Source organism: Bos indicus, chromosome 3 (assembly GCF_029378745.1).
Source record: "Bos indicus isolate NIAB-ARS_2022 breed Sahiwal x Tharparkar chromosome 3, NIAB-ARS_B.indTharparkar_mat_pri_1.0, whole genome shotgun sequence".
NCBI classification, from domain to species: Eukaryota; Metazoa; Chordata; class Mammalia; order Artiodactyla; family Bovidae; genus Bos; species Bos indicus.
In genome coordinates, this window is record NC_091762.1 from 104,907,490 (window position 1) to 104,933,469 (window position 25,980).

The window sequence follows — 25,980 nt, forward strand, 5'->3', positions numbered from 1 at the left end:
AGTGTCAGGCTGAACTTGTGCTCAGGGACTCGTGAGAGCATCTTGGCTGAGGGTCTCTAGCAGACATGAGGAAAGAAGGCCCTGGCTTGGCTCCCGTCTGTCCAGCAATGCCTACCGAGCACTTGCAGGGCATCAGGCACTGTGCTAGGCCCGGGGGATGCACCAGTGGATGAGGCAGACGTGTCCCCCCTCCATGGGGCTAACAGGGACCACCCTGTGAGAGGCCACGACAGTACACACAGCTCGACAGGTGCCGTGAAGGAGGAGTGGGTGGGACCCCCAGGCCCACGGGTGTGTGAGAGAGGGCTCTGAAGGAAGGGACCCATTGGCAGAGCCCTGAAGGAGACAGACAGACTGTAGCCCGCGGTGGCTGGCGGGGGTCGGGGGAGGGAGTGCAGGGGGAGGTGGAAGACCAGAGGAAAGGGACTCAGAGGCACGGGATGACATTCGGTGTGGTTGGCGGAGAAGTGCCGTGAAGGGAAGAGCTGGAGGGGTAGCTGGACCAGGAGGTGCCCCGGGGCCTTCAGCACCCGCTGAGTGAGGGGCAGGGCTTTACCAGAGCGCAGTGGGAGGAGCATTTGAGTGGGCCCTTGGGCTGTGAGGAGCGGCCAGATGGGCGGTATTTGGGGAGAGTCCCCTCTGGCTGTCTTGTGAAGACAGCAGGGTAGGAGAGAGGATGGTCTGCCCTGTGGCCGCCCGGAGGTGGGCCTCCCTGGAACACATGTCGCATGTGGTGTTGACGGGCCGTGGTGATGGACTGACCGACAAGACTGAAGGATGTGGAGGCACCAGGGATGCTGGTCTGGCCACCACCAGGTGTGCATGCCATTTACTGACGCGGGGACCCAGGAGGCAGTGGTACAGGTGGGGGGCATGGAAACAGGATTCTGGGAACGTGGGTTGCAAGGTGCCTGAAGACCACCGGGAAGACGCCAAGAGGGCAGCTGGATGTACAGCAGAGCGGTCAGAGCTGGAGAGACAAGAGGAGTCTTCAGCATCCAGGGGGAAAGTCAGGTGTGTGTGGAGGAGCTCACCTGGAGGCAGGTGTGAGGGGAGAAGCGTGCAGGTTGGTACCCGCAGGGAGGGTGGGGGTGCAGAGAAGGAACTTGCCGAGGAGACCCGGTCACCAAGCCAGCAGGTATCTCCAGATGGTAGGCAACGGGGCTGACAGGGTAAAACCACTGTCACTCAGATTTAGCAGCCCGTGACATTGACAGGAACAGTCAGCAGGGGAGCTGGGCTGGGGTGGCGAGGAGACGTGACTGCCAGCAGGACGGCCCTTTCCAGACTTGGGCTGAGAAGGGAAGCAGATGGAGTGGTCGCTGGAGCCAGCTGAGGTCTGGCGGGCGGGGGCTGCTGTTGCTTGGTACCAAGAGGACTGAGCCCGCGCGCACAGTGGTGGGATGTGTCCAAAGGTGGAGGCCTGAAGCTGCAGGGGAAGGGGTGGGATCTTATAGGGAGACCCCTATAAGGGGCCATCCAACCTCCAGCACAGACTGGAGGGACTGAGCCTGGGCTGGGAAGGGGAGGAGGGCCCAGCCGACACCGGACAGCTGCCCCACACCTGTCCCTGGACTTGGTCCTTTGGGAACCACCAAGCTGCACAACCCCAGTACTGGCCTTTGAGGAGCAGAGAAGTCAGAGGCTCCAGGCTGGCCAACCAGAACTGCCCTCTCCAAGTCCTGGGAGCCCAGGGGCCACCCTTCCCCTGCTCTCCATCACCTGACTGCCTCCTCCTCTCACCTCTTTTCTGTGGCTCCCCAATCACATTCTCTCCTGGTTCCTTATCAGGATCTCTCTGCTTGGGGGTGGCTTTTGGCACCATCCTTCTACCCACCCTTACCTTTGGGTGCTTCCTGGGCCCTCTCACTATCCTTTTTCTGTTTTCATACTCTCTTGAGTAGTCACCTGCCTCCTCACAAAGCTGCAAGTCCCATCCTGAGTCCCATGGAATTCTGGTTGTGTGTGGACATTCCTTCAATTCTCTCATGAGCATCTCACATTCAGTAATTAAGGACTAGACTCCGGTACCATTTCTCTCTAAGCCGTGGCTGGTACCACCTGAACTAGCTAAGTTGAAATCTTTGTTCCTCCTGCCTGGTGCCCCCTGTATCATCCAGACAGCCACCAGGATTTGTAGATTCTACATCCAGAAGGCTTCGAATCCCTGTCGTACAACACGTGTGTCTTGAACCCAGACTGTTTCTCCTCTTGCAGACCATTCCCCATGGCACCAAGGAAGTATCTTCTGTTGAGACTTTATGTTTACCTTTAAGACAACTTTAACCAAGTCTCCATGGCATTCAAGGCTGATGGTGATCCAGTCTGCTCTGCCCACAAACTCTCCAGGCATCTTAACACTCATGCCTGTGCGGCTGGAGTCCCTGCCTGGGGTCCTCCCTTCTTGCCTCCATCTCTCAGCATCCTCTCTAGCCTCTCCCAACCCAAGGCTGTGTCCCAGCAGGCTGTGCACTTTCCATGCAGTGTGACAAAGTGGTGTCTGGGGTTGTGTACCTGCCTTCTCACCCCACCCCCCAAGTCACAGCACCACCCTCGGGGGATCGAGCAGAGTCCTTTCTCTGTGTACCTGTGTGTCTCCACTTGGGCACCCACCTGTGGTTTAAACTCGCTATTGAGGGAGAATGAAGGGGCTGAGAGTAGCCAAGGTCGACGGACTGTCTGCCTGCCTCCGAGCTGTCTTATGTACAGAGGGAAGCACACATGTGGTAGAAATTGGAGCATCTGTAGGCCTGGGTGGGAAGGGGTGAAAGATAGGGGACCCATAGGCTCCATCGTGGTTGGAAGTGAGAGGGGAGAGGCTGTCATGGAACCTCCGAGCAGGGCAGTGTGGAAGTGGTGTGGTGTGTGCGTGCATCTGAGCGTGAGCGCTGGTGAACACTGTGCCTCTGCCTGCCGGCTCCCTCCCTCAGAGACCCCTCCTGCAGGCCCATCCTGGTGACATCCTCTCAGCTGTGAGCTGATGGTCCCAGTGGAACAGGACTGAGTCCCAGCTGCTGTCACTTCCTCACCTTCCCCTACTCCAAGTCCCCTCCCTGCCTCTCTGAAGCCCCACCCAGAGGCTGGGTGGGAGGGAGATGTACAGGTGAGTGTGGGCATAGGCAGGCCTCCTGCTTGGCATAGGAGGCACACTCTGCAGGCTGAGAAAGCCACACCTCTCCTAAGGCGCCTATGCCCTCGGACCCTGGGTCTCACAGTCAGAAAGCTCTTCTCCTGGAATTATGCCAGGATTCCCTCCATGGGCCCTGCCGCAGCCTTCCCATCCCTGCCAAGACACTCACACGCACATCTACAGTGTTAGGCCAACGTGGCGTTCTGACAAGGACGGTATCGAGTGAGCTTGTGGGACTCATGGGTTCCTTCTAAGTGGAAATAAGAGCATTCTGATTCACGGCCAAGAGCGCAGTGGCCCTGAGGCCCAAGCAGGCAGGCCAGCCACCCCAGGAGGCACCCGCAAGCTGTCAGTACTTCCTGCTAGGACCCCAGGTGATCCCTGGAGAGAGACCTGGTGGCTGGAATCTGGGTCCTGAGAGCTTCCCGCTTGGCTCAAGACGGAAAATACTGGGGAGAGAGCTTCGGGCCCCGGGTGTCTTGACTCTGAGGACCGGGAAATAAAGTGCCCTCCGCTCTCCCGTCACGTGCGCGTCTGGCAGGCCTGCGAGCGGACTGTTTCGGTGCTGGTCGCCCCTCGTGGGGGATGGACAGGCTCTGGGGCAGGCAGATTCAGAAGTTCTGTCCCTTTCTAGCTGTGGGAGCCTCGGGCTCTCCATGGAGGTTGTGACTGAATGTGGGCAGGTGTCCGGCACAGGGTGAGCATGGCTCAGTGGTGGCTGCCGGAGCTGTGGCTGTCATCTCTTTTAGTCTCTTTGTTGCACGGTGGCCCAGAGCGGCTGCTCTTTGGAAGCAGAAGCTGGTGCTGAGGCTGGATCTGGGCCAGAGACCCTCTGTGCCCCTGTGGCTTCCCTCCCGGCCCGGAGCACCAGGGCCTGTTGCCTCTGAGGGAGAGGAGGGGGTGCACCCCCCGCACCCGTCTGAGGTCAGGGCAGGTGCAGAGCTCCAGGCGGATTCCCCACCCCTGGCTGTCTCTGCTCCGCGTCCCCCTCTCCCCCCGCCCCTAAGAGCTGGATGTGGCCAGGAAGCGCGTGCATCTTCTGAGGTGGGAACCTGCCTCCTCTCCTCCTGTTTTGTTCCTTTACCATGACGCCTGTTGCTCATAGGTACAAATCAAACGAAGAGTATGTATATGTGCGAGGCCGCGGCCGAGGGAAATATGTTTGTGAGGAGTGTGGAATTCGCTGCAAGAAGCCCAGCATGCTGAAGAAACACATCCGCACCCACACTGACGTCCGGCCCTATGTGTGCAAGCACTGTCACTTTGCTTTTAAAACCAAAGGTAAGAGACGGTCAGCGGAGCGCTGGCCCTGCCCGCTGCAGGGAGCTCCCCTCTGGGAGCTCCAGCACAGAGCCCGAGGCCTGGACCTCTCTGCCTGGGGCCTGAGCAGCCCTGATTTCCGGGCTCCCCAGTTACAGAGCAGCCCACTGCAGACGGGGCAGTGGCACCGTCGGCTGCCCAGCCTGTCCTCTTAGATCTCACACTGGCCCCGTCCACCCTCCACCTATGCGATTCCCACCACGGCCAGGCAGTGGCACTCCAGCGCACAGCTCCTGGTTTTGTATTTGATCTCATCACCCTGCTTCCTTTTGCATGTCTCCTTAGCCCTTTATCCACCGACCTGATGAGTTCCAGCATCCACACTGGTCACTGCCACTCTTGAGTTTGGAAATCCATTCCACCCTGAGCCACTTAACACACTTGCATGGTCACTTCTCATGCCAGACTTTGCCTCCACCTCGCCTCACCACTCAGACTGTGTTCCCGCTCCACCCAGCTTCTCCACAGCCCTCAGCACTGGGCCCGGCTCTCCCCTCACCTTGACTGGCAGCCCTGTCATTCTGCCCTGGCCACGCAGCACCTCAGGGTCAGCTCAGGCTCTGGCAGTCACCTGTGAGAAGAAGGCAGACTGGCCAGTGAGGGTATGAATCCAGAGGGCTGTGTTGGATGATGAGGGCAGCCATGGCTGCTGCAGCCACCCAGGACCCAGGCGTGAACCAGTGAGGCTGAGTCTGCGAGGCTTGGACAGAGTGTTTCTCTATCCTCCCACGGGCTGCTCCTACAGGGCAGGAAAGGCATCGTGACCCACTTCTTCTTTCCTGGTAGCCGAGTAGACCAAGGTGCCTCAGAGGGAGGCCTGGGCTCTCAGTAACCCTGGTGGCTTCAGCCTCTTGTGTTTGGCAGATTCCTGGCTCAGGATTTGGGCACGAGGGTCCTGCCTTCCCCTTCGGGCAAGTTGGGGGCCTCCACAACAGCCCCCTCCAGGGCCACGTGGCTTTTCAGTGGATGCAACTTGAGAGCAGGTTCGGCTTTGGTGCCCATTAGCCTTCCTTTTGTGGGTATAGCTGCTCCCAGAGAGAGAGGCTGGGTGGCTTTGAGGAGGCCCCTCCGGACTTTGAGTCTTCCTTCTTCCTCCTCCTGATCCCTTCCATTCTGTCAGTGCTAGGTTGGGGGTCAGTTTATCTCACCCCCTTGCTCACGGCCCCCTCTCTGACTGGGTGCTCATCTCTGATCTGCTGACCCCATTAGCCTGTCCTCCTCTGTCCTCGGCGCCATCATTCCCAAGTGGAACTCGAACTTTTCCGCCAAGGTTTTGGTTCGAATACAGGCGACCATCCTCCTTCCTTGCCCTGACCCTCTTCTTTCTTGGTGTCTCATCAACAACAGTCCAGAGGGCCCAGAGAGGACCAACTGGCCTGCAGCCCAGCCATGTGCAGGACAGCTCGCCTAGCAGGCCTCGGTCCTAGTCGTGGGCTCCGTGCCCCACACACCCCCTTCAGCCCCACTTCCTCTGGCCTTAGGGGGCCAGTTGGGACTTTCTGGAGGAGAGAGGTGGAGATTCAACAATTGGATAGCCATTGACCAACAATTCAGATAATGGTCTTTGACTCTGAATGCCAAAAGCTGTTTGTCCAAGCCCCACCATGAAGGGAAAGAAAATGAGTCCCCCCGCCCCTGCCCAAGCCAGAAATGACTGTTAAAGCTGGAGCTGTAACTATCAGCTAGGACCCCTGCCTCTGGGGCATAACCCCCACCACCTTCCTCTCTTCCCCTTGTCTGGACGGACTGGCAAAATCAGGTGGCCTCCAGAGTGGATCACTGCTGGCCCAACTCCCAGGCTGTCCAGCGGACCACACCATTCTGTTCTCAGCGTGACGAGCCCAGTCCTGAGAGTGCCCCCTCCACCACACCCCCACCCCCACCCAGCCCAGGGCCACACAGAGCTGCCTACCATCTCGGGGAGCCATCATCCTCTATGTGAGACTGGAAAGATCCATTGAGCCAAGTCCCCAGCCAGAGCAGTCTCCCAGAGCAATCTCTATTCAATTCTCTCTGGCTTTATTGAGAGCAAAGGCCTGGTCTTTTTCTGCCAAGTCTGAAAGAGGTCTGGGTCCCTGGCAAGAACACCCCTTTTCCAGGAGATTCCTGCATTGGAAGCCACATAGCTGAGCTATCTGCAGTCCCTTCCTGGGTCCCCCTGAGCCCTGGAGGGTCCAGAGCACACAACCTGCATGGAATGTCAGTGGGCCCTCTGAGTGCCCAGGGGGCGGAGCCTGGGATGAAACCTGGGGGTGGAGCCCTGACGGCCCCGCCCAGGAGGATTTCCTCTCACCCTGTGATGGGGCATGTGCTGAGCTCTCTGCCAAGGCTCCTAGACCCTTCTGAAAGACAAAAACCTTCCAGAGCCAGAGCAGTGAGTGCATCTGAGATAGTGGAATCTCAAACTCTGGGAGGTAGAAAGGGGCTAGTATGGGCGGTGACAGATGGAAGCAGAGCCAGCTCACTTTGGCTCTCTCTGCATGAGGCAGGAGAGTGAGGGAAGCCATGAGACACTGAAGCTCCCTTGACTCCTCAGACCCTTCAGCCATCAGCCCAGATACCAAAGGAGCTACCCTCCTCTCAGGGCTCCTGCCTCCGTCCAGCTGCCTCCGTCTCCTCCCTCCCCTTGTCCTTGGGCTCAGACTCGCCAGGCTGCATGAGAAATGAAGCTGGGCCCGGTGGTCTTCAGGGCCCTCCGTCGCCACTACCTGGCTGCACCGGCTAGGGAGCCTTCCTGTCCGTCTCTGTCCGCCTGTCTGTGTCTCCGTCTCTGTGTCAGACGTTGTGACAGCAGCTCCGGTCCTGGGTGCTAGCACCGGCTTGTCTCAGTGAGTGAGGCCGGGGAAGGCCCACTGGGATGTCCCTATGGAGGTCTGGGGTCCTGTGTCCTCTTCTGAGAAGGTTCCCCGAGGCCAGCAGAAGGGCTGTGGTGGGTACAGGCCCTTGCGCCGATCGCCTGCGGACAGAGCTGGCAGTTTGGAGCAGCCCTCAGGGGCTGAGGGAGGGTGGTTGGTCAAAGCCCAAAGCCGAATGGGGTAGACACGGTTTTCAGCTTATGCTCTTGGTGGAGGATCCACCTGTGTTCCAGATGCCCATCATTTCCATCCGCTTGCCTTTCCTCCTTCATTCCAGGATGGTCAGGTTTGGGGTGAGGGGGCTGGGATGATGTGAAAAGCTGTGAACTCTGCTTGGAAAGCTGAGGCTCTGACCCTTGACAAGGAAATGGTGTCCAGGCCAAAAAAAGACACCTGCAGCCATTTGGTTCACCTCCCTCAATTCACAGAGGAGCAGGCAGGCATACAGAGGGGACACTCAGGGAGGGTGCTGGGTAACACTCAGGGCTGCACATCCGCCCCTATGTCCCCATGGCCTATCCCAGCAGCCACTCAGACTCCCAGCTCCTCCCTGCAGCCTCCGGGGCAGGGGCAGAGGAGAAGCTGGTGTCCAGGGGCTGCCTGGTGCCCTCTCCTGGGATTGCTGAGCCCAGACAGACTGGTGGAGGCATTTACATCTCAGCCATCATCTCAGCATCTCTCTCTCCTCCACAACCAGTGCGTGGCTGTGGCAGAGTCTCCCGGGTGCTCCATGAACACTGACTGTTGGGGCAGGGGGGACACACAGAATGGGAAGGAGGGAGGTTCCACGCAGTGGCATCTGCTCTCTGCCAGGCACGCTCTGCTGCCACTCTACATGCGTTTGTTCATCCGCTTCTCCCAGCATCCCCATGAGGTAGGTACAACTTTACAGTTGCAGAAACTGGGGCTCAAAAGGTTAAGACACTTGCCCAAGAACACATAGCTAGCAAGCGACAGAGCCCAGACTCAGACCCAAGGCCACCAAGCTCCTACATGTCTTGGTCTGTCCCACCAGTATGGAGCACGCAAGGCACCTGCAGTCCTGAGACCTGGCTCCAGACGGGGCTCTGCGCTAGCTGGCAACGTGGCTTTGGCTGTTTGGTTCTCCGTGATGGTGAACAGGAGCTGTCCCAGAGCATCCCGTCACCTCAGACAGTGGATTATCTCGTCCAGTGGCATCATTAGCACCAAGGCCAGGAGTCAGAACAGAAGCAGGAAGACCCTGGGCCTGGTAGGGGGTGGGTCACATGGTCTGGGAGGTTCCTCCCGACACTTTACTTCTGTGATGAGAAGAACATTTCCCACTCACGGTTATTACGCGCCCTTAGTGTGCTCAGCACCTAACTTGGTTGAGTAAGAGACCCAACCCTTCCGGACAGAACAGGGCCAACAATAATGTCATAGCCAAAATGAGCAGTGTGCATAGTCCCCTGGGGTCTGGGGTATTCAGGGGATGGCAGGCTGGTCTCAGAACCTCAGGGGACGTTTGGTCTCTCTGGCCTATGTAACACTGCAGCTGCCTTGACCGCCCCCTGACATCCTGCTCAGGCTTTGCCTACTCACAACAGTGGGGCCAGAGGCCCATGATGTTGGACAGGGACGTTGGGGGTCCCCCAGCCCTGGGATGACTCTGGAAGTTATGGCTGTGCTCCCCATTTGGCCAGGAGTAGAAGATCCAGTTTTCTGTCCAGTTAAAGGAAGAAAATCTGAGGGAGAGATGGAGTCACAGACCAGGATGAGCAGGAGGGAAGGGGCAGGAAACAGCTCCTCTCCATCACTGCTGCCCTTGACCTGCACACCTCAGGCAGCCTCAGCTTAAGGCTCCTGTTACCTCTGAGCAAAACCTTAAGGTTCCTTAAAATTCTCAGAATAATTAAGAAAAACCCTTTGGTTCATGCATGGGTGCTCTCTCCCTAGTCACCCACCCATCCTCCCGTTGATCCATGTCTCCCATCCTCGCATCCTAAGAGCTTGTCTTCCTCTCGTCTTCCCATCTTCCCCTCTCGTCTGCCTCTCCGCCTCTCTCCTTTGTCCTCCCACCATCCACCCTTCCATCCTGCCCGTCCTTTCATCCCCCTCTATGTCTGCCTTCCCTATTGGGTGTGCTGCCTCCATCCCCCCATCCAACCAGCCCTCTCCCCCTTGCCCAGATCTCCTTCTCTCCCTTTCTCCATCTTCTCATCTGTTTAGGGATCTACTCCCCATCTACCCTTCTATTTATTTTTATCCTCCATCTGTCTGTGCATCTGCTTATCTGTTCATCGAGTATCCCACCCGTCTGTCTGGATTCTCCCTCTTCATCCTGTTTGTCACTCCATATTTCCTCTTACCCACTTATTCATCCATCCATCTATCTGTCCACCAATCGTTCTATGCATCTGTTCCTGGAATCCCTTCTTCTCTTTTCCATCCATCTGTTCAAACCTGGTAATAAGATGAGTGAGACAGAGTTCCTGACTCAAGGGCCTTGTGATGTATTATATGAAGGACCATGTAAATATAGCCATCCCTAGAGCAACAGTGAGCACATCACAGTTGGAGGCGATTGGTGAGCCCAAAGGAACATCGTGAGGCATCTGGCCAGCATCCTGAGGCGAGCTGGGGCTCTCCTGCTGGTCCTTCGCAGAGCGCTCCTGCCCATAGGGCTTTGTGACCTGTGAAGCGCTGTGCACACGTCAGGAAGAATCGGTGTCACAGAGTTTCCCCTGATTCCACAGAGCTTCTGGCTCTGCTCTTCAGCCCACTACGGACAGAGTCAGCCACCCCCCGAGGGCTTTGTAGTCACGGGGAGGACGGAGCCTTTGCTCAGCCTTCCCTGTGCCCACCACCCTTGGCCATGTCTGCATGGCAGTGACTTTGGAGGCCCAGGAAGGGGACATGACTCTCTAAGGAAGTCAGGACTTGGACCCCAGCCTTGTGGCCCCTAGGTCCCTGTCTAGCAGACTTCGCTATGCCGTCTGCCCTTTCTCCATGTCTATTAATAGCAGTAACTTTGTCCTGGTTCCTCCTCCCAAACCCTAAGATCCCTCCCTGTGGGCTGGCCTAGCAGTATCCTCAGCCAGAAGGACATCCTCAGCACCCACTCCCATGCTAGTTCATGGGCTGGGTCCCTGCTCTCATCCCAGCATTTGAAATGGTCAGTAATCCTGTCACCAGCTCCTGGGCCCAGGGTTAAATCAGAAAAACTTTTGCATATGACTTGTCTTTTAATCTCCTTTTGTTTTTTTAACCAGCATCTCACTTCCTCATTATACCCTCTGTCCGCTCACAGCCCCTCACCCACCCTACCCCGCTCCTCTGTACCATCGTGCACGGCGGCCGTGGCTGCACCCCTGACCTGAGCACGCGGGCAGAGTGATGTCCAGGCGCCGCCAGGCGCCACCCTGGCCCCCTGCCCTCCAGCCATGCCTGAGTCTGTTCTCATTCCTTTCCAGGGAATCTGACTAAGCATATGAAGTCGAAGGCCCACAGCAAAAAGTGCCAAGAGACGGGGGTGCTGGAGGAGCTGGAAGCCGAAGAAGGTAATGAATTGCCAACTCCCTCCTCCCCCTCCCCCCTGCCCACCTTCCCCTCCCTCCCCTGGCCCCCTTGCCCGCCCTCCCCCTCCTTTCTGTCCTCCTTGCCTCTACTCCCCCTCCCCTTCTCCTTCCTCACCCTCTTCCTCACCCTCTTCTCCAGTCTTCCCAAATACAAAGAGACAAAGGCTAAGTTCACGGAACGATGGCACCCACGCCCCTCCTTCTTACAGCACGCGCCTGGAGCCAGAGCACTTGAGCATTGCTGACTGTCACGCAGGTAGAGCACCCGGCACCCGGTGGGTGCTCAGTGAATGTATGGTGGTTACATTAATACACGAGTATTATAGTCAACATCGATTGAGCATCCACCTGTCAGGCATACTCTAGACACGTGCCGTGGTTATCTTGGCAAACCCTCACAATGACGCAGTGAGGTACATACTTTTATATGCTCCACACCCACACTCACACCTCCACACTCTGGACATGGGCTTGGTGCTCAGGTCTTTTAGAGCTAGGGGCTTTCAAGAGACCCAAAGCCAGGCAGACCTGACAGCCCCCTATCACCTCTCAATCCCACCCCACGTCCCAGCACCACACCCCAGCCTCAGTCCCCCAGTAGCAAGAGTAGAGCCATATTAGGGCCAGTTTCTGTGAACACAAGGCAGAGTGGAAGGTGAGTCCAAGTCAGCATGTCTGGCCGGGCCCTGTCGGGCCTCAGCATCCAAGAAGGAGGCCAGAGCAGCTCTTGGGGGTAGATAAGCAACCAGAGATATTCTTCTGCAGTGAGCAAACCTTTGGCCAGATCCCCTAAAATCAGGGTCAAGAGAGTGTGAAAAAGAGAGGTGTGTGTTCCTGTGTCTTGTTTCTTTCTGTTTATCTGATTTGGGAATGTATGTGCAGTCTTAAAAACAAGTTAGATCATATTTCCTTTTAGGTGAAATGAATCAGCTTTATTGAACAGAATACACTGAACTCAGAGCTGTGGCCTCCAAAATGAGAATGTGGGGTTACTGAGTTGATCAAGAAAGCACGTCAAGCCATTTACAGATGTCTTATTAAGTCCTCATAACTGTGGTAGAAACTGGTGTCACTCCTTTTTAAACTGAAGACATTTATTAAAGCTCAAACAGGTTATGGAAGTTGTCTGAGGTCAGGCAAAAACCACTCCATGTGGCTCCATGCCACTCCAGTGCCTGGGGGGCTGGACAGGGGAGCTGCACCCAAGCCCAGAGCCCTGCCTGGGTGGGAGGCAGGGTGTGTTCACTAGCACCGCACCAGGGGTCCACTGGGCAAGTTCAGCTTCATTTTCCCAGTGAGGCCGAAAATGATGACCAGATGACCTTGTTTGAGAATGCCTGAAATCAGTGCAGTCGTTCTAGAAATGATTCCTGCCAGCACCAGCCCTATTCTAAGTCCTACTCTAGGTACTAGAGGTTCTTCAATGCATGAAATATAGTTCCTGTCCTCAGGAAGCCTGCATTCTAGAGGGGAGCCGGGTAGTGAACAAATGTGGAATAGGGCAAGGGCCTTGAGTATGAAATAAAGCATCCATGACAGGTAGGGAAGTGTGGGGAGTGGCCTCTCTGTTTAGGTGATGTGAGCCGCGAACATGAGGCAGGGGGTCAGGAAGCCACGTGGAGCCTGGGGAAGGGCTCTCTCTGCAGGTGGAACAGCGGGTGCAGAGCCCCTGAGGACAAGAGTTGGGAAGTCAGAGACAGCTGCGGCTGTGAAGGTCAAGGGATGGGTTTAGCCGCCTGCTGGAGCGACTGCCCTGACTCTGTACGCAGAGGATGGCCGGTAGGGGGCGCGGCTGGAGGCAGTGATGCAGGCTGAGCACGTGTTGGACTGGGGGGGGCGGAGGGAGGTGAAGAAACGTGCTGTTAGGTTTTGCTGACACATCAGGGCGGGGGCAGGTGGAGGGTGAACGCATGAGAATAAAAGATCCAAGGATGGTTTCCGAGGTTTATGGCCTAGGAAACTGGAAGGATGGAGTTGCCATTTCCCGTGATGATGAAGATTCAGGGAGGAGCTTGTCTGTTAGACGCGAAGTGGTTGGGAGGTGGCCAGGCCGGCGCCGCAGCCCCGCCCCTGAGGGTGAGGAGGTTGAGCACCAGCGCCACCGTGTGGCCAGACCTCCCCAGCGCCCCGGCGCGCTTCGTTCCACCCGTCCCTTGGCTCCAGAGAGGCGGGACTTTGTGGAGATTGACAGTGAGGGGTATTAGGAATTATTGATCGGCAGGGGCCTCCCGTAGAGCTCTGCAAGAGCCCAGATGTGGGGGGCCTGGCGAACCTTGTGCTGGGCACGGGAATCTTGGATTCCGTCACTCCTGAGTTGGGTGCCTAGGGCAGGGCACCAGCCCTCTGTCCCTCAGCGTCTTCATCTGTTACAGACTTTAGGATCTTTCCTGCCGAATATCAGGAGCCGCTGATCCTGACTCCCTGACTGGTAGCACTACCCCTCTGACCTTCAACTGCAGCATGAGATGCTGGTCGTGCTGCCTGTGTGTTGAGGTTGTGGGGTACTTGGGGTGAGAAGAGCTGAGGTTTATTGGGTACTTACTAGGTGTCAGACCCTCACAATCCTCTCAGCAGCTTCATGAGGTGGCTTTTATTATTCTTACCCGCCCCCCCCACCATTTTACAGACAAGGAAACTGAACCCAGAGAGAAAAAGTAAATTATTCGACATTGCACAGTAAGGAAGGGGTGGGACTGAGATTCAAACCCAGACCATTTCCTGCTTCTCAGTGCATAAAAACATTTTTAAACTGGCAGTGTAATGATGTAGGGGTTATAAACCTTAGTCCTGACTCAGCCATTACTTTCTGGGTGACCTTGGGGAAACATTTGCCTGCTCTGGGCATGGGTTTCCCCACAGGTTGATGAGAGGTGAGGCTAGGTGAACTCCTGGAGCTAAAGTCTTAGGGCAAAGCTTTAGGGTATGTTTTGCCTCCCCCTCACGACCCCTGCTCTGTGGTCCCCAGCCCCTTCCCCCTCTCTGGTCATTCTGCTCCCAGCTGCCAGGAGGTCATGCCCTTGGCCTCCCTTCACCTGACAGCTCCACCCCGCAGTTTTTTATCTACATCCTCTTGCATGCCCGACTGTCATCCATTTGCTGAGTGCTGAGCTGTTTGAAAGCACAAATGCTGGGCTTTCTGGTCCCGGTGCAGCTTGGCATAGTGGGGTCCAGAGAAGCATGGTTGTACCAGTGACCTGAGTCAGCTCATGTGTCCAGCTCTCTTAGTTAGTAGTTGAGTGGATGCTGACATGAGCGTAGTGTTGGGCCAGCAGGACCCAAACCCTCAGGATCCTGCCAGGTGGGCGAGATGTTAGCGGAGCTCTCCCCAGAGTCCTGATTGCTGCCAACTTCAGAGATGCCCAAACTAGGTCTGTGTCCTGTTAGAGCTGACCCCGCTGGTGGGGCTGCCCCAGCAGAAGTCAGACCAGGAGGCTGGTATTTCAGAGCTCTACTCTCCTCCCCAGCTGGGAGCACCAGGGGTTCTACAAGCACCTTCTCTGGACATGAGTGGCTGGGAAGAGGCCCTCTCCGCAGGCTGAGGTCAGCTTAGCCAAACCTTCCAAGGGAACAGGGCCTGCCACCTGCCAGATGCTATTGTGCCAGGCATCAGCAGCGTGGCCACAGTGGCAGGTGTGTATGTGAACTGACCGTGCCCAGTGCTGCTGGCCCCGCCAGCATGGCTGCTGTATTCCAGAATAATAGATGTCTCCATGAATGCGCTGAGTGGCTACAGTTATTAATATTTGAGCCCTTGATATGTGCCAGGCTTGTGTTTCCTCCTCCTAGCAAACCTTATGAGATGAGACTGTCATATTCATTTGACAAAGATGGAGACAGAGGCCCAGCAGAGTGACTTAACTTGCTCTTGGTGAAGCCAGGACTGAATACTAACCAAAAAGAAAAAGAAAGGGAAGGCCTGTCTTGTTTGCTGTGGTTTGATGCCAGCCTTACTACTTACTTTGCCTGGGCAAGGTAAGGTGAACTGTCTCATCTTAGTTCCCTGTCTGTAACATGAAGATAGGAATAGTGCCTACCGGGCAGGATTATTTGTGGATTAGGTGAATTAACGCACATGCAGGCCCTAGAGCTGAACCTTAACATGGTAGATACGAAGTCATTTTTGCTGTTTACAAAGTGCTCCCATACCCTCAACGATCTTGGCCGTCAGGCGGGGTTTGTGGCACAGAGCAGCGTGGGGTGCGGCTGTAACCTCGGGCCTCCTGTGTCTGTCCCTCAGGAACCAGTGATGACCCATTCCAGGACTCGGAAGGGCGAGAGGGCGCAGAGGCCGTGGCAGAGCACCAGTTTTCAGACCTGGACGACTCGGACTCGGACTCGGACCTGGACGAAGACGAGGATGAGGACGAGGAGGAGAGCCAGGACGAGCCATCAGGCCCGTCCTCGGAGGCGCCCCCACCTGGCCCGCCAGCCACGCTGCCCGCAGACTCCTCACCCGTTCAGGGCCCTCAGCCCACAGAGGCCACCCGGGGCAGCTCGGTCTCAGAAGCCGAGCGCTCGGCACCCAGCAGCTGCTCCACATCCAGCCAAAGCATCCTGTGCCTCCCCCGGCTGGCACCGGCCCCCCGGGGCCCAGTGGAGAAGGACACAGGCTCGGCCCTGAGCTCCCAGGCCCTGTCCCCAAGGAGGCCGTGGTCCCCAAGCAAAGAAGCAGGCAGCCACCTACCACTCACCCCAAAACACTCACTAACCAAAAGCTACTCGTCTCCCCAGCGACATTCACCGGCCCGAGAGCCACTGGCCTCAGCCCCGAGTCCGCCTGGCTCCCAGACGGGCCCTCTCCCCTGCGGGTCCCCGAGACTCGAGCTGTCTCCTCTTGCCCTCCACCCCCTGGGAAGGGAACTGCCACTTCGAGCGCGCCTGCCCCCCGAACGCAAGGGCGCTGCAGACCCAGGCCCCCCCAGACACTCGCCCACCAGGAGATGGTCTCCAGGCCAGGCCGAGTCACCACCACGGTCAGCGCTGCCAGGGAAGTGGGCCTTGGCAGGGCCGGGCAGCCCCTTGGCGGCCGAGCGTGGCCCAGGCTCAGGGCTGGCCCCCCGGGCTCTCTACCCGCCCGCGCCTCTACCTCACAAGCTTCTCGGCAGAAGCCCAGCGGAGACCTGCACCTCCACATGGGTGAGTTCCTGTCCCCCAAGTGGCTGATGGGTGGGGGGCCGCGAGCTCACACCTCCCTGAGCGTCACACCCAGAGCTGGACCCCTGCCAGTTCAGCGGTTACCAATAAGGCGTGCATTGGGCACCACTTACACAGGCACTGTGCTGGGTGCCTGAAACCAGTCAGCTGTGTGTCAGAAGCAGCGGAGCATGGACTGTGGAGCTGGACTAAAAGAAAGTGAAAGTGGAAGTGTTAGTTGCACAGTCATGTCCAACTCTATGGACTGTAGCCGGCCAGACTCCTCTGTCCATGGAATTCTTCAGGCAAAAATACTGAAATGGGTTGCCATGCCCTTCTCCAGAGGATCTTCCCATCCCTGGGATCGAATCCAGGTCTTCAGCATCACAGGCAGATTCTTTACCATCTGAGCCACCAGGGACTACCTGATAGTTTTTAAATTCTGGACTACCCAGAATTAAATCCGGGTTCTGTCACTTACGAGCCGTGTGGCTTTAGATGTGGTATAAACACTCATGCCATCTCCTCCCACCCCATTTCCACGTATTCTTTGAGCAGATGGCAGAGCCCAACCCAAATCTCCACATCTCCAACATGACTGCCACCAGCACCCTCCGAGTCACTTGAGCCAGCTCCTTCCCATCTTCCCATCAGCACCGTCACTGTCACATCATCAGTGCCATCTGCCATCAGTACACTCCAGCCACCCCATAGGCTTGATCACCGTGGTCACAACATCACTGCCACCACCACGGTCACGATCCCCAGCACTGACACGTTATCATCATCGGCTTACTTTTCCTCTCCCAACACCTTTTCTGTCACTGGAGTGTCACGACCCAACATCTCTGCTCACCGCCAGCAGTGTCAGCACCATCACTCAAGCGATTCAAGCTCCAGGAGTAGTACCATCCAGGAATCTTAACTTGGTTTTTAATTTGGGGCTCAAGTTAAAATTCCTGGTGGTGAAAAAGTGAAAGTCGCTCAGTTGTATCCGACTCTTTGTGACTCCATGGACTGTGTAGAATTCTCCAGGCCAGAATACTGGAGTGGGTAGCCTTTCCCTTCTCCAGGGGATCTTCCCGACCCAGGGATCGAACCCAGGTCTCCCGCATTGCAGGCGGATTCTTGGTGGTGGGAGGAGGTTAAGAGCCTGGGGTGGGAACTCATGTTCAAGGGTAAAGTTGGGTCAGTATTGTCTGAGGAACAAGAGAGGCAGCAGAAGCAAGAGAGAGGGCCAGCGCACAGAAGCCAACAGAAGGGGCAGCTCCATTCTCTGAAAACGAACGCGCTGGCCAGAAGCGTGGGGACTTTGGTTCCTGAGTGTGCCTATGGCCACTATAGGGCTGGAGATGGCCCATTCCAGAGAGGGCACCCACCCAGGGTGCCACCGTTGGCAAGGGTTGGGACTCAATGGTGGCCCAGCTCAGCTAGGACCTGCTCTGTGATCTCGCCAAGCCCCCTCCTCACTCTAGTCCTCAGGGTCTCCAGGTGCCCAGCAGGTAACCCTCGCCTTCCTCTGTCTTCTTTTCTGACCCTAGCAGAAGGCCGAGTCGCCAAGTCCGTCCTGTTCACCTGCTCCCGCTCATCCTCTCTTCTCCCGACCCTTCTCGGCCCCCCATGACTTCCACGGCCACAGCCCGGCCCGGACGGAGAACATCTTCAGCCACCTGCCTCTGCACTCCCAGCGCTTGACCCGCGCCCCGTGCCCCCTGATTCCCATCGGCGGAATCCAGATGGTGCAGGCCCGGCCGGGGGCCCACCCTATCCTGCTCCCCGGGCCCAGCGCGGCCTGGGTCAGCGGTTTCTCGGGGGGCGGAAGCGACCTGACAGGGTCCCGGGAGGCCCAGGAGCGAGGCCGCTGGAGCCCCACCGAGAGCTCGTCAGCCTCCGTGTCCCCCGTGGCCAAGGTCTCCAAATTCACACTCTCCTCGGAGCTGGAGGCCAGGGACTACCCCACGGAGAGGGGGAGGACGAGAGGGGGCCTGGGCAGACCTCCCGACTGGGAGCCCCGTGCGGCCCAAGTGCCCACAGAGCCCACGCCGACGCACAGCCCCCGCACCCCCCCAGAGACCTCACCCCGGGCACCCCCAGGCCACCGGGCAGAGTCCCGGAGCCCCCACCTGGAGTCACCGCGGGTGCCGGCCAACCCTGCGGCCTCCGCCACCCCGCCGCTGGACCGCAGCAGTTCCGTGGGCTGCCTGGCCGAGACCGCTGCTCGCTTCCCAGCCCGGAGGAGGAACCTCTCTGGGGAACCCAGGACCAGTCAGGGCTCCCCCCAGCCCTCGGGAAGTGGGGGGTCCGGGACACCTCCACACCAGCCCGAGGAGCGGGGGCCCCGGAGCACTTAGCCTCTCCCTGACCACTTCAGCATCTGGTTTCTGGTGTTTGGCAACAGACGTTTCCAGCCGACTTCCTCGAGTCATCTTGCTGTCACGGGCTCCCTGTCCCATCTGTTGATCTTTCCAAGCAGCTTCTGCTCAGCCCCCATCTGTCTTATCTTCCCACCTCGTATGCAGTTACCTGTGCCTTTTTCTATGACCTTTTGTTGCTTGAAAAGAAACAACACACACACAGACATAAAAAAAAAAAATCCCACGAGGAGACTGAGGCTGTGAATATTTAGATGGGACCTCACCCTGGGCCACTGCGATCAGCAGCCCCCCACAAAGCTGGCAAGAGGCAGTCAGTTGCTGAAAGAAAGGGGATGCACTGAGGGAGAGACAGAGAAAAAAAAAGAAACTTTTAAAAATATATAAGTAAATGTAAAAGCAAGCACTCCTATGTACAGAGTTTATGGTTCCTATTTATTGCTGCTTCATCCCACCCCAGCTAGTGGCCTCCCCTGGCTGCTAGCAGAAGGGTCAGCGGCCCAAGGCAGAGGGACAGGCTGGGAGACTCCATGGGCAGGCCCAGAAAACTCCAACTTTCCTTTTCCAAAGATAAGGTAAATTTTCCTAGGATTTCAACACAAACTGTTTGGAGCAGGTAGAAGGTAGTTGCTGGTTGGGTCCCCAGGGCTCGCAGACACCCTGGTGGTCTGACTCGTGACCCCATTCTGGCATTTGACCCATAGACAAATCCCCCCACCCCGGCACCTCTACTCTGCATTCTGCCCTCAACCTTTGGACTGGGGAAGGAGCCCTGACCACCCATCTCCCGGTTCCTGAGCACCTGACCTCGGCCTTGCTCTCAGGGCCCCAGCCATTGCTGCGCCTTTGTTCTAGTAACTACCCACAAGGCTGAAGGGACAAGGCCTAACCCCTGGGGGTCAAGATCCAAGGTGCATTGCCTTGCCATTCCCAAGGCCAGGCTTGGGCTTCATTTCACATTTGGTCCCTGGGGTACAAAGGGCTCTATTTCCTCCATGACTGGGCTTTTCCGGTACTTAGCACTGGAAGTTTCCAAGGACTCATTTCTGGACCTCTTTGCAGCAGGACCAGTCCTCCTATTGGCGTGTCACACACTGTCAGGCCTCTACTATCCCCAGGAAGTACCCAGAACCATGACTGGTGGGAACTGCCCAGGCCTCCTATTGGTTGGCTTAAATCTCTTTTAAAAAATAAAATTATATATGTGTATATATACATATATATACATATATATATATATATATATATATATATATAGAAAGAGAATGGTGTTTGATATTTCCCCTAGCCTCCTATTGTCCGAGGTCATTTCAATTCTTCTCCAAAGCAATCAAGAATAACTAGTGCCTCATTTCTCATCCCCATCTCCTCCTTTAAGAAGCTGCCCTGTGTTTTCTGGGGCAAAAGCCTGCTTTGTAAAAAATAATAATAAATAGTAATAACATGACTAGAAATTAAAATCCCAAGTTGAAATATAGAACTTGAACTCTAGCATGTTTACCCAGCCCTGGGACAGGTGGGGTTTTCCCCAACCTCCAGAAATTCTTTTCTTTTGTCTCTACCAGGGGGAGAAAGCACAAGGACCGTGGTCACAGCCCAGCCAGGCTAGGTGCTAATGCCGCAGAGCAGGGACCTCCTTGGCCGGTCCTCATTCCTCAGCCAGGCTGTATGAATCCTGTGGCCAGAGGGGGCTCCTGGGCTGTTGAAGTTGCTTAGACAGGACACCATAAGGTGCAGAGGGCTACACCATGCAGAGGCACCTCTGTGGGCTCCTACCCTTGGGCGTAATTCCCTCTTCCACCAGTTCAGGACTTTTCCTTCCTTGGACTCTGCTGCCAGGACAAACTAGCCAGGCCACCTGGTTCATTTCCCTCTGGCTAAGACAAAAAGGGGACAATAGGGATGGGCTTCCCTGGGAGGGGGTGGCTGGGCCCCAGGGTGCTGAGGCTAGGGTTAACCAGCACTTCCTGGCTGCCTGACCCAGGGTCTGAAGCTCTTGGTCCCCCTGGAAGAAGGCTAACAAGCCCAGCCTTGGCTATGCTGGCACTTGTGGGTCCTGGCAGAAAGCTGGAAGGAGCCCCGGACCCCAGTCACAGCCTTGGCCAGAGGCTGGGTTTTTCCTCACCCTTGCTTTCCAACCTTACCCCAGGGCAAAGGTGAGGGACATGGGAAGGTGGCTGCCTAAGGACTGGAGACTTCAAGGGCCGAGGCCTGGGAGCTGAATAAAGGGCATTGCTTCAGCCCAGGCTTGAAATCTTCCTGGGCAAGATCTTCCAGCTCCCAACCTACAGAGCAGCAAACAGGGGGCTCTGCTAGAGTAGCCCCTGACCTTGGGGGTAGCCAGGCCCCTCCTCCAAGCCCTGCCCCACAGCTCTCCCCGGGGCATCATTCCTCTGGTACTCAGACAGCCCAACTACTAAGGTTTCCTTCCTGGAGCCCTAGTCATGGCTGGTGGTGGTCAGCAGGGGAGAGTCAGGCACAGGCAGAGGGGATGGGGGCCAGGAGTCACCAGAGACCCATTTCTCAATGACAGACACAATGTGCAAGCAATCTGGCCAAAAGGTTGTTGCCCTGCACAGGCATCCAGAGAAATGGACTTGATGCCACCCGCCTGGGCTGTATGTCACTGGGCATGGCTCTCACCCTCTCTGCCTCACTCAACTCCTGCTCCCCCAAACACAGAGCTCCCAGCCCGCACGCACACCTGCATGATAAGGGAAAGACTCTCACATCACACCCTCCTCCTGCCCTGCTCCCAGCCACTTTCACATTTCCAGCCTGCCTGTGACACTGTTGTCCCTGTTAAGGGACACAGTGGAGAAAGCAGTGCCCATTGTTGGCACAGACACCTGTGCCTGTTCTGCTGAAATGTGCAGGACAGTCATTCCTGGGTACAGGCTGGCTCTGGTCCTCGGGTGTTGGCAGCCTTGCGGGCTGGAGACCAACTTGCTGGGGTTTCAGAGCCAGCTCTTGTCATGGGGATTCCAAGCCAGCCGGCCCCCAGTTCTACCCTCCAGGATGCCCTTCACCCTCAGGACAAGCTCAGGGTTATTCTGGGCACTAACCTGTTCCTCTCCAAGGCACCTTTTACAAGCCTACTTCCCCTGCCCCACCACCCACCAAGGCCCCGACTACTAAGACCCTCCAGGAAGTCAACAGCAGCGAACTGCCCACTCTCCCACCTCCATCACCTCCAACTTCCAGACCCAGCAGTCCCTTCACCTCTCTCTGTGTTAACAAGTCTGAAAGATTTAATTTCTGGGTCCAGGTAGCCCCTGCTCCATCCTCACCCAACCCTTTTGAATAAGAATAAGCAAGATAACTAAGCTGAATTGCTTTCTAGTCCTTTCTCCAGACAAAACCTCTTCAAAATAAAAGTCCTGCCTGGACAGTCGTCCTTGGAGACAGATCTGCAGCACTGACCAAGGGGAGAAAGTTCCCAAAGACCTGTTCCACCAATTCTGCTCCTGAGTCGTGAATCCTGTCTGCTTTCCATCAGAAAACTGCTTCGGCACTTATGATCACTTTACTAAGCCTAGTGTTAAAAAAGGAAGAGAAAAGAAACAGAAAAAAGAAATGTATAGGCAAATGTAAGATAACACGCTCTCTGTAAGATAGAAATTTGCCTTTTTTTTTTTTTTCCCTAAAAGGTGTATGTATTCTGTATGTGAAATTGTCTGTAGAGAGTTTCTATGTTCTTAAATGGCAATACATTCCAAAAATCGTACTGTAGATATGTACAGCAACCGCACTGGGATGGGGTAGTTTTGCCTGTAACTTTATTTAAACTCCAGTTTCTCTACTTGCATCTTGCAATGTCGGTATGGTATATATATCAGTGCAAAAGGAAAAAACAAAAACTCCCACAGGTCTAAAGCACAGAGTCTGATGTACAAAAAGAAAATACTGCTCAGTATTGATGTGTGACCTTTGTTGTAAATTACATCTGTACTGTGAATGAGAAGTTTTTACAAGTATAATAATTGCCTTTATTATAGCTCTGGCTGAGTGTTCAGCCTGAGGATATTTTTTAAAAAAAAAACAGCACGTTGGAATAAATTTGAAAATCCCAACAGAGGCCTGCTTGCCCGGCTCATGATTTTTCTTAGGGCTGTAGAATGTCAGAGCTGGAAGGACACTCCGAGTGCCAAGTGCTTTTTCTGCTACAGAGAAATCAGGGCCAGGGAAGGCGAGTGGCCAGGCCATAGTCACATAGCCTGGGATTCCAAGGGCCCGGCCCTTCCAGGCTTGACAGGAGGCACGGGTACACGGCCATGTGGTTTGGGGTCTGTATTCATTTCCTAGGGCTGCTGGATCAAATGAACAAACTAAATGGCTTAAAACAGCAGAAATGTGTTCTCTCACATTTCTGGAGGCCAGAGGTCTGAAACCAAGGTTCCTGGGGAGGCTCTGAGGGAGGATCTGGGCCAGACCTCTGTCCTCACTTCTGGGGGCTGCAGGCCATCCTTGGCCTTTGGTTTGTCATCACAGCACTCTTGTCTCTGCCTCTGCCTTCGTTCTCGCTGCCTTCTCTGTGTGCTGTCTAAGGGTCCTCATCACTGGACTTGGGGAACACGCTCATTCAATATGATCTCATCTCTAGATCTTTAACTGAAGTATATCTGCGAACACTCCTTTTCTGAAGGAGGTCACACTTACATGTTCCAGGGTTTAGGACATGGACTTACCTTTAAGGGGCCACCACTGAGCCCCTCAAGGTAAGACCTGGAATCTGATCGTGACAGTTATTCACTGCCTGTGTGACACTGCGCAAGTTACACAACCTCTCTGGGCTTCTGTTTCCTGTTCTGTGAAGTGGAGGGTTTCCTGTGAGGATTAAATGAGAGAGTATATGTGCTAAGTGCTAAATCACTTCAGTCGTTTCCGACTTGGCGACACTGTGGACTGTATAGCTCACCAGGCTCCACCATCCATGGGGATCCCCCAGGCAAGAATACTGGAGTGGGTTGCTATGCCGTCCTCCAGGGGATCTTTCTGACCCAGGGATCAAACCTGCGGCTCTTATGTCTCTGGCATTGGCAGGCAGGTTCTTTACCACTAGCACCACCTGGGAAGCATGCATACAGCATGGTTAACAGAACCTTGAATATGGTAAGGCGTCAACAAGTGTCCTCTGAGCAGACCTCACACAGGGTGCTGTGGTTACAAGGATGAAAAAGTCAGGTATAGGTCCCCACCTTTTGTATGCAACAATGACTTGCTCTGCACCAGGCAGGGACTAATCATCAGATACAACAGTGAGCAAATCAGACAGCCCTGCCTTCAGAGAACTTTCATTCTAATGGGAGAGGCCGTCCTTAAGCAAATAACGACATCATCAATTCCTCAGTCCCAGTGGCCGTAGTTGTTGCTACAGGAGAGAACAAAGCTCTCACACAGAGTAAGTCCTAAAACTCCTGTGGGCTCTGGAACCTGGGTGGGTTGTGGGGAGGGCTGCAGGTGGAGGTGGAGTGGAGGGGAAGCCATGATAGGAGCAGACAGAAGAAGAGGTACGTGGACAAATCAAGAGAGGCCTTCGGGGTAAAATGCTGGACACAAGTTTAGCACTAAGAACCTAAGAGGGCCTGCTTGTTTCAGCGGCAGGAGGATCATTGCTGACTTGGGGAAAAGCCGGCCTGTTCCAGCGCCCAGTCTGCAGGCCCTTCGTAAACACTGCCAGTGCTGAATGGATTGTGGAGGCAGGGGGTGGAGGCTGGAGAGTGAGGAGAAGAGGGAAGTGGGGACGGCAGACCCAGACATCCTCCCCAGGACCTGAGGGGAGGGCAGGGGAGAGCTGGGCAGCAGCTGGAGGGCAGCAAGGCGTCCAGGGAAGAACGGAGATGGGAATGAGGTGGTGAGACCCCAGCCTGCTTGATTAGGAGGAGATGTAAGTACCAGATGCAGAAATTTCCCCCAGTGTGACCCAAGGGAAGAGGTGCAAGTGATAACAGTGACCGGAAGTTGAGAACATTTCCGCCACGGAATTTTCTCTGTCACCTGCTGAGAAGGGAAGAGGAAGCTCCAGTATGGGGTAGGGGGTGCGGAGCGGGGGTGGTGTGGACTAAAGACTTGAGAAAGAAAAGGTTGGAAATTGTCTTTGTTCATTATTCCAGAGGCAGGACAGTTGTGGATGAAGGCAGTGTGGACCACACAGGCGTGGGTGCTGGGCACAAGAGATGAAAAGGCTGGGAAGCGAGTATCCATGGTGCCAGTGACCTGAATGTTCATCTCTGCTGACCACAGGGCTGGACTGGAAACCCAGGCTGTGAGCTAGGCTTCATAATCCAGGATATGGGCTGTCACGCTGCAGAAACAAGCAAGCCAGAAACTCCAGAACTGAAAACAATGAAAGTTGAACTTTCCCCTCTGCCATCTGTCCCATGTGGGTCAGCAGCTGAAGTGTACTCATCCTCATCATTTGGAGACCTAGGCTGCTGGACGCTTTATCCCGTGTTCCTGTGACCTCAGAGGCAGAAGAAAGGAGAGAGCTGTGAAATGTTGCATTGACAGCTAAATGCTCTACATGGGAAAAGACATCTCTCCTTTCAAATTTCACCTGCCAAAGCAGATCATATTGCTGTGCCTAGTGACAGAAATGAGGAATATGTGTGACAGTCACACAAGGATACGACTTCCCAGTGTCAGAAACACCCAAGGGCTGAGCAGATGTCAACGATGGGATGGGGGCAGGGACAGGGCCTCATGGCATCGGCCTCAAAGGTGCTGGGTTTTTACAGGGAGTGAAAAAAATAATGGTGTGCAAGGAGGCCTGGAAGAAAATGGCCCCTGGCATTTTGATCATGGGGTGTGGAAGGCAAGGAGCAGCTGTCTGGGAGCGAGTCCTTGGGGAGATCCTGAATTTCAGTCGAGACCAGTGGGAAAGTGGAATCCCAAAAAGGCCCAGGAGAAGAAGAGCACAGAATGGAGCCAAGTCCGGCCTCCAGCATTTTACAAGCCCTATTTATAGTCCTTGGGCTTCCTTGGTGGCTCAGTGAAGGAAGCCACCTGCCAAGGCAGGAGAGATAGGTTCAATTCCTGGGTCGGGAAGAACACTTGGAATAGGAAATGGCAACCCACTCCAGTATTCTTGCCTGGGAAATCCCATGGCCAGAGGAGCCTGGAGGGCTACAGTCCATGGGGTCTCGAAAGAGTCAGACATGACTGACTAAAAACAACAATGTATAGTTCCCAACGACAACCCAGGGAGATGAGACTTACGGTCCCCATTTTTAGAGAAGAAAGTGGAAGTTCCAAAGAGCCCCCACCAAGGACTTCCTGCTAAGACTCTGTGCTCCCAATGCAAGGGGTTTCAGATTTGACCCCTGTTCAGGGAACTAGATCTCACACGCCCCAGCTGAGAGTCTCCACGCCACAACGAAAGATTCCACATGTCATAACTAAAGATCCGACAAGCTGCAAAGAAGATCCAGGATCCTGAGCAGATCCTGGAAAGATCCACTTTCCAAGTTACAACAAAGACTCGGTGCAGCCAAATGAATACAAATAAAGAAAGAAAGAAATATTAAAAACAAAAGGACCCCCACCAGCCAAAGATGCAGGGCTGGTTAGAGGCTGTGTGAGACTGACTCTAGCCTGACTCTGGTGCAGCGCCTCTGGGAGCCCCAAGTTCC

The 25,980-nt window shown here is 55.5% G+C and overlaps 1 protein-coding gene across 5 annotated transcripts in view; it reads left to right on the forward strand.

Moving 5' to 3' along the window:
- HIVEP3 (HIVEP zinc finger 3) overlaps positions 1-22,427 on the forward strand; it is a 565,279-nt gene extending 542,852 nt beyond the window's left edge. For 4 of the 5 annotated variants that reach the window (XM_070786744.1, XM_070786743.1, XM_070786745.1 and 1 more), the window contains 4 exons: positions 4,236-4,411; positions 10,740-10,826; positions 15,082-15,980; positions 17,519-22,427. In XM_070786744.1, coding sequence (XP_070642845.1) covers positions 4,236-4,411; positions 10,740-10,826; positions 15,082-15,980; positions 17,519-18,328 — 1,972 coding nt within the window. In that variant the 3' untranslated portion in view covers positions 18,329-22,427. The remainder of the gene's footprint in view (positions 1-4,235; positions 4,412-10,739; positions 10,827-15,081; positions 15,981-17,518) is intronic. The other variant, XM_070786747.1, reaches the window with a different exon arrangement.
- The last annotated feature ends 3,553 nt before the right edge of the window (positions 22,428-25,980 follow it).